This window comes from Salmo salar, chromosome 22 (assembly GCF_965601325.2).
Source record: "Salmo salar chromosome 22, fSalSal1, whole genome shotgun sequence".
NCBI lineage: Eukaryota > Metazoa > Chordata > Actinopteri > Salmoniformes > Salmonidae > Salmo > Salmo salar.
Window position 1 is genome coordinate 3353093 of NC_138312.1, and position 12900 is coordinate 3365992.

The 12900-nt window shown below is 42.6% G+C and overlaps 1 protein-coding gene across 4 annotated transcripts in view; it reads left to right on the plus strand.

Annotated features, from left to right (window-relative positions):
* LOC106582631 (receptor-type tyrosine-protein phosphatase T) overlaps positions 1 to 12900 on the plus strand; it is a 593162-nt gene that overhangs the window by 217676 nt on the left and 362586 nt on the right. For all 4 annotated transcript variants that reach the window (XM_082967335.1, XM_045705246.2, XM_082967334.1 and 1 more), the window contains one exon: positions 11632 to 11925. In XM_082967335.1, the coding sequence (XP_082823461.1) occupies positions 11632 to 11925 (294 nt within the window). The remainder of the gene's footprint in view (positions 1 to 11631; positions 11926 to 12900) is intronic.

The window sequence follows — 12900 nt, forward strand, 5'->3', positions numbered from 1 at the left end:
CCGCTAGCGGAACACCTGCTCCAATATCCAATGATAGGCGTGGCGCGAATTACAAATTCCTCAAAAATACAAAAACTTCAATTTTTCAAACATATGACTATTTCACAGCATTTTAAAGACAAGACTCTCCTTTATCTAACCACACTGTCCGATTTCAAAAAGGCTTTACAGCGAAAGCAAAACATTAGATTATATCAGCAGAGTACCCAGCCAGAAATAATCAGACACCCATTTTTCAAGCCAGCATATAATGTCACCAAAACCCAGAAGACAGCTAAATGCAGCACTCACCTTTGATGATCTTCATCGGATGACAACCCTAGGACATTATGTTATACAATACATGCATGTTTTGTTCAATCAAGTTCATATTTATATCAAAAAACAGCTTTTTACATTAGCATGTGACGTTCAGAACTAGCATACCCCCCGCAAACTTCCGGGGAATTCGCTAACATTTTACTAAATTACTCACGATAAACGTTCACAAAAAGCATAACAATTATTTTAAGAATTATAGATACAGACCTCCTCTATGCACTCGATATGTCCGATTTTAAAATAGCTTTTTGGTGAAAGCACATTTTGCAATATTCTAAGTACATAGCCCAGGCATCACGGGCTCGCTATTTAGACACCCGGCAAGTTTAGCACTCACCAATATCAGATTTACTATTATAAAAGTTTGATTACCTTTTGTTGTCTTCGTCAGAATGCACACCCAGGACTGCTACTTCAATAACAAATGTTGGTTTGGTCCAAAATAATCCATCGTTATATCCGAATAGCGGCGTTTTGTTCGTGCGTTCCAGACACTATCCGAAATAGTAAAGAAGTGTCGCGCGCATGGCGCAATTCGTGACAATAAAATTCTAAATATTCCATTACCGTACTTCGAAGCATGTCAACCGCTGTTTAAAATCAATTTTTACGACATTTATCTCGTAAAAAAGCGATAATATTCCGACAGGGAATCTCCTTTTCGGCAAACAGAGGAAAAAATCCCAAAGGCGGGGGCGGTCGGGGTCACGCGCATAAGCCCAGTGTCCCTTGATCGGCCACTTGAGAAAGGCGATAATGTGTTTCAGCCTGGGGCTGGAATGACGACATTCAGGTTTTTCCCGGGCTCTGAGCGCCTATGGACGACGTGGGAAGTGTCACGTTAGAGCAGAGATCCTTAGTAAATGATAGAGATGGAAAAGAAGTTCAAGAAATGGTCAGACAGGCCACTTCCTGTAAAGGAATCTCTCAGGTTTTGACCTGCCATTTGAGTTCTGTTATACTCACAGACACCATTCAAACAGTTTTAGAAAATTTAGGGTGTTTTCTATCCATATGTAATAAGTATATGCATATTCTAGTTACTGGGTAGGAGTGGTAACCAGATTAAATCGGGTATGTTTTTTATCCAGCCGTGTCAATACTGCCCCCTAGCCCTAACAGGTTAACATCATACACGTAACATCATACACGTAACATTAGCTAGGGAGCCAGCCAGCTAACGTTAGCTAGCTAGCTAACAGTACACATTAGCTTAAGACATGTAGCTAACTAGCTAGGTAACAGTGAACCTAGCTAGGTAAACAACGTGTGAGATCACACACGTTACGTAAAGTTAGCTAACGAGCCAGCCTAAACAACAATGAACATAGTGCTAACGTTACCTAGGGAGCCAGCCAGCTAATGTCAGCTAGCTAGCTAACAGTACACTTTAGCTTGAAATGAAACCACTTTCTGTCAAAATTAGAAACGTGTAACATCTGAAAATGTAGCTAGCTAGACTATCTTACCTGTATGCATCATCATGCATGATGGACACATCTCCCTGTCACGGATGCCATGCCACGGTTGCCCTTAGTTTGAAGATGTGATCCGGAGACAGGTGTTTTCTCTCTCTCTTTAGCTATCATAATCTAATCCCACTGATTACAAATCTCGATCCTCCAGAAAGTGGAGAGCAACACTTATGCAGCTCTACTACACAATACTTTTTTTTTTAAAGCCGCGTTCGACAGGATTACCAACACTGACTGACCAGTTCAAATAGACAGAAGCCTTCTATATGGCAGACCAATCCGAACTCCTCTCTCGGCATGTACTGCCCACTCTTTATCTCATGGCTTGTGGGAAGGTTGCTGACTTTTTCTGTGGCTTAAATAACAAGGCTTGTAATTTAACAATTTGATTCGTTTTTTCAGATAGCATACAAGTTTGTTATTAAGGCACATGAAAGTTTACATGTCCCAGAAGGCATTTTGGCCCAAAAACACATTTTGCTTTAAAAAAATTAAACGTTCAAATGGCTCTCCTGTGAAGTTGTGACTTGTGACATACATCTAGTTTCCTGAAACGCATCACATATATCCACATTTCCAAGTATACATCCAAGTATACCATTTTTGAATTATACATCCCGGATACAAATCTTGATTAACCTCCCTGGGCAAGGTGGGACGCTTACACCATTTTAAAGACAAGACTCTCGTTAATCTAACCACATTGTCCGATTTCAGAAAGGCTTTACAGCGAAAGCAAAACATTAGATTATGTCAGGAGAGTACCCTCCCAAAAATAATCACACAGCCATTTTCAAAGCAAGCATATATGTCACAAAAACCAAAACCACAGCTAAATGCAGCACTAACCTTTGATGATCTTCATCAGATGACACTCCTAGGACATTATGTTATACAATACATGCATGTTTTGTTCAATCAAGTTCATATTTATATAAAAAAACAGCTTTTTACATTAGCATGTGATGTTCAGAACTAGCATACCCACTGCAAACTTCTGGTGAATTTACTAAATTACTAACAATTAACAAAATGCATAACAATTATTTTAAGAATTATAGATACAGAACTCCTTCATGCAATCGCGGTGTGTCAGATTTTAAAATAGCTTTTCGCCGAAACAACATTTTGCAATATTCTGATTAGATAGCCCGGCCATCACGGGTAGCTAATTTGACACCCACCAAGTTTGGTCCTCACCAAACTCAGATTTACTATAAGAAATGTTTGATTACCTTTGCTGTTCTTCATCAGAATGCACTCCCAGGACTTCTACTTCAACAACAAATGTTGTTTTGGTTCCAAATAATCCATAGTTATATCCAAATACCGCCATTTTGTTCATGCGTTCAGGTAACTATCCAAACGGTGACGCGCGAGCGCATTTCGTGACAATTTCTTTTTAAATATTCCATTACCGTACTTCGAAGCAGGTCAAACGCTGTTTAAAATAGATTTTTATGCTATTTTTCTCGTAAAATAGCGATAATATTCCAACCGGGCGACGTTGTATTCATTCAAAGGCTGAAAGAAACAATTGAGAATTCTCATGAAAGCGCATCTCCAATGTCACTGTCCCCAGCCTGACCAGTAACAAACAGAGCTGCTGTACTTCTCCCAGAGACTGCAGACACCTCATTCCACTTTCTGGCGCCTTCTGAGAGCCAATGGAAGCCTTAGAAAATGTCACGTTACAGCAGAGATGCTGTATTTTCGATAAAGATGCAACAGAAGGATAACAAATTGTCAGACAGGGCACTTTCTGTATGGAATCTTCTCAGGTTTTGGCCTGCCATATGAGTTCTGTTATACTCACAGACACCATTCAAACAGTTTTAGAAACTTTTGTGTTTTCTATCCAAATCTATTCTCATTTCTGGGCAAGAGTAGTAACCAGTTTAAATCGGGTACGTTATTTATCCGGCCGTGCAAATACTGCCCCCTAGCCCCAACAGGTTAATTATATTTTAATTTCCGTACTTGTTAGAGCAAGTCACAGAGATGATAGGCTGCTGAAACCGTTTATGTTGAGGAAGAGCTTGGTTCTTTCCAGGTAAATGTTGGTGCTCTACTTGTAACTGTAAGTGGTTTGCACATCTCCTTTCCACAAGCCATTTAAAGTTGCTTTAGTTGACTTTCAGCAAATATATAAATGGCATGAACCAAATTCACTTGGAACCTGGCTTGATGGGCGCTCATTTAGCTGACAGTAAGAAGCTCAGTAGATTCTCTATCCATCTCACTCTCTCACTCAGTGTCTCACACTTCCCCCCCCTTCTTGCTTTCTCTCTCTCTCTCTCTCTCTCTCTCCTCTCTCTCCTCTCTCTCTCTCTCTCTCTCTCTCTCTCTCTGACTCTCTCTCTCTCTCTCTCTCTCTCTCTGACTCTCTCTCTCTCTGACTCTCTGCAAGTAAGTACAAAACAGTCACATAGAATTCCTCCCTTGGTTCGTGCACTCAATACCTCCCTGTGAGTCCACAATTGCTTATCTGGTGCAGCTGACCAGATCATCAGTCTGTGAGTATATGGGAGCCCCTACAGAGAAGTAGAAGGCCACTAGAGGTGGGGCCAGAGGTGGTCCCCCACTATAACTGTGATGGTGGGGGGGCTAGGGAAGCGAAAGAGTGAAGCTGTCATGGTGTGATGGCGAAATGGGGAGGCCTACGTTATCTCCAAGGAGACAGCCCAGGAAGACCGCATTACCAGAGGATTTGGGGCTGTGCTGCGGCGCGCTGAGGCAGGAAGCAGCCTGTGAAGAGGCTGAGTTACAGAGATGGATTAGAGAGCCAAAATACTTCAGGGGAGATAAGCAGCCAGCCCAAGAGTTAGCACTTCAAACAGTTTGTGCCAGTTTATTTATTTGTTTGTGTGTGTGTGTGTGTATATATATGTGTGTGTGTGGGGGGGTGGTCTTTTCCCCCTGCAGCAGTACTGACCACACAGTAACTACTTCAAAACAGCTCATATATTTTTCAGCCTGTGCGTTTTCACCCCTGTGCCAAGAGGGAGTGGGTCTGTCTTATTTGTCTTCTGGGAGTAGAGAGTGACTGTGTGTGTGGATGTGTTTGGATGTGTGGACAGAGATGGATTTGGCATGTGTGGGAGTGTGCGTGTGTGTGTGCACGCATGTACCGCACATGAATAAATACTACACTGTAGTGTTTTTGCGGACATTGCTGTAGTATTTTGAGTTTGCTATAGTTTAAATACTGTAGTAAAAAAGTACTATATTCAAATAAAATGTTATTGGTCGCATACACAAATTTAGCAGATGTTATTACTGGTGTAGCGAAATACTTGTGAAAATTAGGAGCCAGGACCAAGCGACCATGTCTATCGGCAAAATCTTGTATTAAAAAGGATTAAAGGATTACATTTATTTTTATCGTCAATTGCACACAAGGTCCAACTGAAACACTTCTGCTTTTAATCCAACCCCTCTGAATCAGAGAGATACGGGGGGCTGCCACATTGGGCACCCGGGGAGCTGCTGTTGTGGGGGGTTAACTGCCATGCTCAAGGGCAGAGTGACAGATGTTTCACCTTGTCAGCTCAGGGATTCGAACTAGCAATCTTTCGGTTACCGGCCCAATGCTCTAACAGTTAGGCTACCTGCCAATAATTACTATACTATAGTAATTACAGTAGTGTTTTTGCGGACTGTAATACATTGTAGTATTCAGTGGAGAATAGTGACTATAGGACCTAGGCCTTTAGCGGGACCAAAAATCTTCCAATACGTTGTATCAAACAAAAAAATCAAGAAAATAACAGAAAACATAGCATCAGTTAATGTGCCCGACATTATATCCTCTGTATTCGGACCATTCTAGTTCTTTTGATGACATGAATGAATCAAACAGGCCTGGCCATGCTTCGGGCTGCCACACACACAGAGACAGAACCGGCATGGATACAACATGACAGACACACAGCATACAATATTGCACCGTTTACACAATTTATGGTAGCCAACACAACTATCACACTATCACCAATAGCAACAACAACAGTGTCACATCAAAGGTGACAGGCTCATGGTGCTGAAAGGACTGTGACTGTAATACCTGTGCACTCCATGGCGCTGAAGGAGAGAGAATTTTGGTCAAACACAGACACGGTTGATAGACAGGCGACAGCAGTCACACACAGCATCAAATAATGTTAAAGAATAAGCAGCACATTCACGCCAGTAGGCTCCATGAAATCATACCAATACAAAAGCACAACCATTTCGTGTCCAAAATGAAATTAACAAACCAGATATTACTTCCTAATGCAAATATACTTTATAATGTTCATCACACAAATCGTTGATCTAAAGTTGAAATGCAACAGTGTTTCACAGTCATTATTTTCAAAGAGATAGCAAAACGCTGCAACAAAAAACAGTGTCACTCACCAGATTATGATCATTTGTAAACAAAGTTTGAAAGTTAATCTTGAAAAGGGTAATGCTAACAAATTAGCAACATCATTCACCTTGAAGTTGAAAACAGCTGCTGCAACCGCCATCGCCATTGTCACATTACCTCAACACACGCTAGCTAACATTGCCACACTACTACAACACACGCTAGCTAACATTGCCACACTACTACAACACAAGCTAGCTAACATTGCTACACTACTACAACACAAGCTAGCTAACATTGCTACACTACTACAACACACGCTAGCTAACATTGCCACACTACTACAACACAAGCTAGCTAACATTGCTACACTACTACAACACACGTTAGCTAACGTTACTAGCGTTCACGTTGAAAACTACTGATTATTTCCTCTTCCGATATCTCTCTTTCTTCTTCTTCAAAGTTTTATGGAAGACTACAACCGATTAGTGTATTGCCACCACCTACTGTATTGGCTGTTTATCAGCTTTGTTATTCTGTGTTATGAATTCATTACCTCTTGCACTCTTCGAGAAGGCCTAGACCCATCACTTTTTTTTTAAATGGTCCCACCCATTGCAAGTCAAAAGGTGATTGGTTCATTCCGCTGTCACTCCAAAATTCTGCTCTAATACAGTTGAATGGCAGAAGCCTTCTGTCCAGCTTCTGAAGACCTAGCCATTGGCTGGCTGAGCTAGCTAGATTTTTCTAGTGGACACATTTTCCATAACCTGTGGGTGGTTAGGACTGGAATCTGAACAGATCCTCTACTGTTTTCTATAACCTGTAGGGAACACAATACTGCATACAGTGTATATTTGGCATGTAGATTTGTCACATGCGCTGAATACAAGTGTAGACCTTACCATGAAATGCTTACTTACAAGACCTTGCTTTAATCAAAAGGCAAGGCAACACGAAGGCCAGGGGGGGAAATATATTTGAGTGAGGTTATACAATGATATCATGAGAGAGGGAGGTAGAGAGACTGAATATTACTAAAGTTAAACTGTAGTGTTTTTGCGAACTGCAGTGTTTATGCAGACATTACAGTAGTATTTACTACAGTGTTTTTTTGTGGATAATACTGTAGTATTCTACAGTATACTACAAAATGTTATAGTAAATACTAAACATGATCAAGGGATACTACAGTGTGAATGTGAATCTGTGCGTGCACACGTGTGTGTTTGTGGAGTTGGGATTGCAGGTCAGGTGTCCACAGCGGTGTGTTTCCTTTGAGCAGTGGGAATGGAGGATTCATTCCCATGGTTCCTGTGGGGGAGACATCCCCCCCTGGGAAACGCATGTCATTGCCTCTTTACCTGGACCTCACTCCTTTTGAATGCACGTGGATGTTTTTTTCTCTACTTTCTCTTGCTCTCTCTCACTATATCATTGTACAACCTCACTCAGATATATTTTTCCACCTGGCCTTTGTGTTGCCTCCCTTTTGATTAAAGCATTCTTTGTGGGCATGCCCTGGAAAGGAACATCACAGGCAACAAATGCATTAGCCGAGGGGAGCATATACTGAATACAATACAATCCGTTCCCCCAAATACATATCCAATCACCTTATAATGCAGATAAGACTCCATGTTTCCTCCACAAAGGTCAAATCATAGCACTACCAATATAAATAACAATGTATATCCTATCTAATGCTGATTCCAGCACATTCAAAAAGTGGGGCTCAAGGTATACTACGATACCAATTCAGAACATGCTGCTATTAGAGAGATATACCAGAGATAGTATAATTCCTGGTGGCGTGTTGTTACACTACCTTAAATTACCCCCTCTCAGATCCTCAAGCTGTTATCAGCTCTCATTAAAGATGGAGGAAGACAGTCCCTGGAAAAATCATGAAATAAATTGATTTAATCAGCAGAGCACTCTGAGGGCCCACTCCTGGGTGGCGAGGCGCTCCCTTCAGTGCGCTGCACATGAAAGCAGTGGGGTCTATCAGTGTGCCTCCACAGAATTCAGAGAGCTGAAAACAGGCTTGTGGTGATAATGATACTGGGAAGCTGGTAGTCTAATGATGTTTCAGGGTGCGTCTCCTCAGTTTTCTTGATCACTCTCTTCTTTTTTTGCAAGTGCAAGGGGAAAAACTGATTTAGGTCATTGTTGTCTCACAGCTACCAATTCCCCTTTTCTGGTATATGTTTTCCTCCCCTTTTACCTCTATCTTCCTTCCTGTGCCAACTGGGGCTTGATCTGATACCGTGAGATTGTTAAAGCTTTACGGAATATCCCCAATTTACCAACTCAGTAACACTTTAACACCCATCGTCATAACACGTTATCTGGCTATGGATATATTATATTATGACAAGTTATAATATGGTGATAACACTGTCATGACACATATATATATATATATATATATATATATATATAGACCTGTTGTGACATAATTGTTTTCTTTTATGGCTGGTTATGACACCTACATAAGAGTGCCAAAACCTACCACAGTAGTTATTCATGGCTGGTTATGACACCTACATAAGAGTGCCAAAACCCACAAAACCTACCACAGTAGTTATTCATGGCTGGTTATGACACCTACATAAGAGTGCCAAAACCCACAAAACCTACCACAGTAGTTATTCATGGCTGGTTATGACATCTACATAAGAGTGCCAAAACCCACAAAACCTACCACAGTAGTTATTCATGGCTGGTTATGACATCTACATAAGAGTGCAAAAACCCACAAAACCTACCACAGTAGTTATTCATGGCTGGTTATGACACCTACATAAGAGTGCCAAAACCCACAAAACCTACCACAGTAGTTATTCATGGCTGGTTATGACATCTACATAAGAGTGCAAAAACCCACAAAACCTACCACAGTAGTTATTCATGGCTGGTTATGACACCTACATAAGAGTGCCAAAACCCACAAAACCTACCACAGTAGTTATTCATGGCTGGTTATGACACCTACATAAGAGTGTAAAAACCTACCACACAAGGCAAAACATTCCATTACACCATAACCTCCGTGTCAACAGTATGTTTATGTAATATACTTTTCATTACAACAAAACAAAGGTTTTAAGAGACAACATTTCAAACAAAAAGGAAACTTCTTGGCGGGGAAAAAACGATGTCATAACCAGCTTTAAAATAATGCAATATATGTCACAACAGGTGTAAATATATGGGTCATGACAGTGTTATGACCGTATTATGACAGGTTATGACAAGTTATGTCAGCTTTTATTATTATGACATGTTTATGACCGTGTTACCAAAAAGTCCCCGCAGAGTGCCAGGTGATAAAGACAAGGGCAAACAGGGCCCTGGTCTCCCCTGCTTTTTCCCCTGAATGCACCCAAAACACACACTGATAGCCGTTGTGGGGTTTGCCCATGCTGCAAAAATATCAAAACCAGAAAATGGAAGTTAAACCCATTTAGCGGAGAGCTTTCAATAAGGGCCACAGTTGGCCGGATACCTCCCAGAGAGGATGCAAGGATGCAACACCGGACAACAGTGGTGGTAGACGACAACAGTCACTTGGCCCTTTCCTCTCTCTTGTCCTCTTAAGTGGGAATTTTTGCCTTTTATTCATGTACCTATCTGGCTACTTTTATCACACCAGATACATTCGCCATGCACAACCAATGCAAAACGACACAGTGTGCAATCTTTGCTCTCACCAACACTGTAAACATTGCATCACCTGTTCCTTGTTAGCACGTGTTCACTACCATTTGTAATGATGACTTACCTGCACATTTTCATAATTGCCCCCTGTGCCAGAAATCACTCAGACTCAAACATCTGTGCATCTCTCTGTTGGGTGGTGCCGCGGCACAGTTCAAATGGCCCCAGCCAATGAGGAGTGGCGGTGAGAACATGCTGCTGATAGGTTGTGCTGACACAGGCCTTTGCACGTTCCAAAATAAATGAAGTAGTGCGCTTTTATTAATGGAAGGGAGGAAAAGCAATGCTTTATGATCATTCTGCACCTTCCCGAGATACCATGTCCCTGAGATGAATAGGAGCCCAATGATAGATGAGGCATTTACTCCCAAGAATGCAAGCACAATGCATATTGTAATGGCCCTCCGAAAAAGTTTGAGAGACAATACTTTGCTTTAGAGAGCAGACCATTATTCTTCCATAAGGAACTGGCAAAGATTGACAAAATACTTTCCCCCAAAACTTTATGATGGATTAGAACAGCAGATTTAAACCCCATGATGATAGCATACTTAGGACGTTTGAATGCTCTCAATGTCACCCTACCGGTGGTATTAACGTTCATTTCATCATTATAACTTGGGCCCAGTTTTCCCCCAGGGTCACATAGTCAGGGCAAAATTCCTGGCCTTTGTTCTAAACCGTTACGTGGACTTTCTTAACCTGCAGTACTACGGTGTCCATATTAGGACAGCCTTAGCAACTCCTTCTGAGACTGGCCTAATATGGACACCATACAAGTCAACTATTACCTAATTTCTCTTTAGTCATAGAGTAAACTCTCCCTGAGTATGACCTCAAGGCATCTGTAGCTTCTTCAGTTTCTGTCTACAGTCTGCAGTCTTTCCAACCATGGAGGAGCTAAATGTGGCCTGGTAATCTGGCTTAGTTGATTACATGGGAACACACACTGAGCAACACCCTCTAATGGGGGACTGGGTCCGCTGCTGCTACGCATGGCTGGGTACCTTCACGGGTGGTCTCCCATGCTCAGACGAGGATTACTACCCACTCCTCTGCTTTACTCCTCTTCTGTCTGTCTGTCTGTCTGTCTGTCTGTCTGTCTGTCTGTCTGTCTGTCTGTCTGTCTGTCTGTCTGTCTGTCTGTCTGTCTGTCTGTCTGTCTGTCTGTCTGTCTGTCTGTCTTTCTTATCTCGTTCCCCTCTGTCGAGAGGAAGGAAGGAGAGATACGGAGCCGTTCAATGCACTGGAAGCCCTGTGCTGTCTCTTGTGGATAATGTCACATGGTATCAAGGCTGCGCTGGTTGAGTGGAGAGCAGGGTAGCATGCAGCGAAGGGGAATATGGGAAAGAGTGAGGCACTTCACCTCATTAGATGCGATGCTCCCGCAGGCATTCAGTTTAGTTACAATACAATTTACCTCTGGCAGAGTGTTACCACTCAAGTCTGCTTGGTTTTGATTTCACTTTGTGAAAGTGAAAGTGTTTGATAACAACTAGTTTACATACATTGTTATGACACAGTTCACATGCTCCATGGCACTCATTCATAACTGTCCAAATCATGCTACCAATTCATGCTCCCTTAAACCACCATTATCTATCACAGGGGTTCCCATAATTGTTCTCACACACAATCCCAAATTAACATCAGGAAATTCCAGTGACTTCAATCATTTAGCCACATACATTTGGGAACCACTGACCTAAGCCTATATTCTAATCTCCATTGTCCTCTCTCTCTCTGCCCCCTCAGCTCCCCCCACACCCATTGCCCCTCCGGAGCTCTTGGCGGTGGGGGCCACCTACCTGTGGATCAAGCCCAACGCCAACTCCATCATCGGGGACGGCCCTATCATCCTGAAGGAGGTGGAGTACCGCACCACCACGGGCAACTGGGCCGAGACCCACATCGTGGACGCCCCCACCTACAAGCTTTGGCATTTGGACCCCGACGTGGAGTACGAGATCAAGGTTCTGCTGACCCGGCCAGGCGAGGGAGGCACGGGACCCCCGGGACCTCCACTCATCACCCGGACCAAGTGTGCTGGTGAGTGGAACAATGTGGTTTCTTTGTCTGTGTTGTGTTTCTGTCGGTGTTCTATTATGTCGATGTGCTCATCTTTATTTAGGTCCCCATTAGCTGGCGCCTTAGCGACTTCCTGGGTTCCTTCTGACTAGAAAATAATTAACAATCTGTAGATAGGCTATACTCCTAGTTTGTGGGATAGTGTGTGGATTTCTACTGCTCATCTTTCAGTGCTGTATACATTGGGCTCCTATTACCAGCTATTTCCACTTTGATGATGGGAGCTATATTCCCATTATCTAAATGAAGGTTATCGAATTCATCACAAGTGAGAACAGTCACTTTTTCCAAAATGTGGAAAACGAGAACCAAATTGATTTTTCCTTGCAACAGTGAATCAATGAGTTCACTGTGCACCACCTGACTCCATAAGGTCCACCCCACCATCTTCTATTGCCCATTTGGCTTCTGAAGTTCACACTTCCTGATTCATCCGAGACTCTCCGTTTGCATCCCAAATGGCACCCTATTCCCTTTATAGTGCACTACTTTTGACCAGGGCGCATAGGGTAGGTGGGAGACATTTTTGTTGTTGTAATTATTGGCCCAGTGGGTAGCGTATGGAGCTTGCAGAAGAAAGACACACTTCATTTAATAAAGTGACTGCTAATCACATCAACCCCGTGCGTGTGTGTGTATGAGAGAGACTGTGTGTGTGTGTGTCTGTGTGTGTCTCTGTGTGTTTGTGTGTGTGCAACTGTGTCTGTATGTGACTGTTTGCTTGTGCATGTGTGTGTGCGTGCAATGGCTCCTGTGGGGCTCTGATGGGGAGTGGTAATTGAGGTGAGCAGATGAGCAGCCGTGGGAAGTCTCTGTTCTCCAGGTGAGAGACATGATGAAGGAGCTGCATGTGGCAGCGCCAACACAGTGGGGAAGCACCAATGATCTGGAGAAAATGAAACACTGTTAGTGTCCCCTCACTCTTTTTCCCTTTTC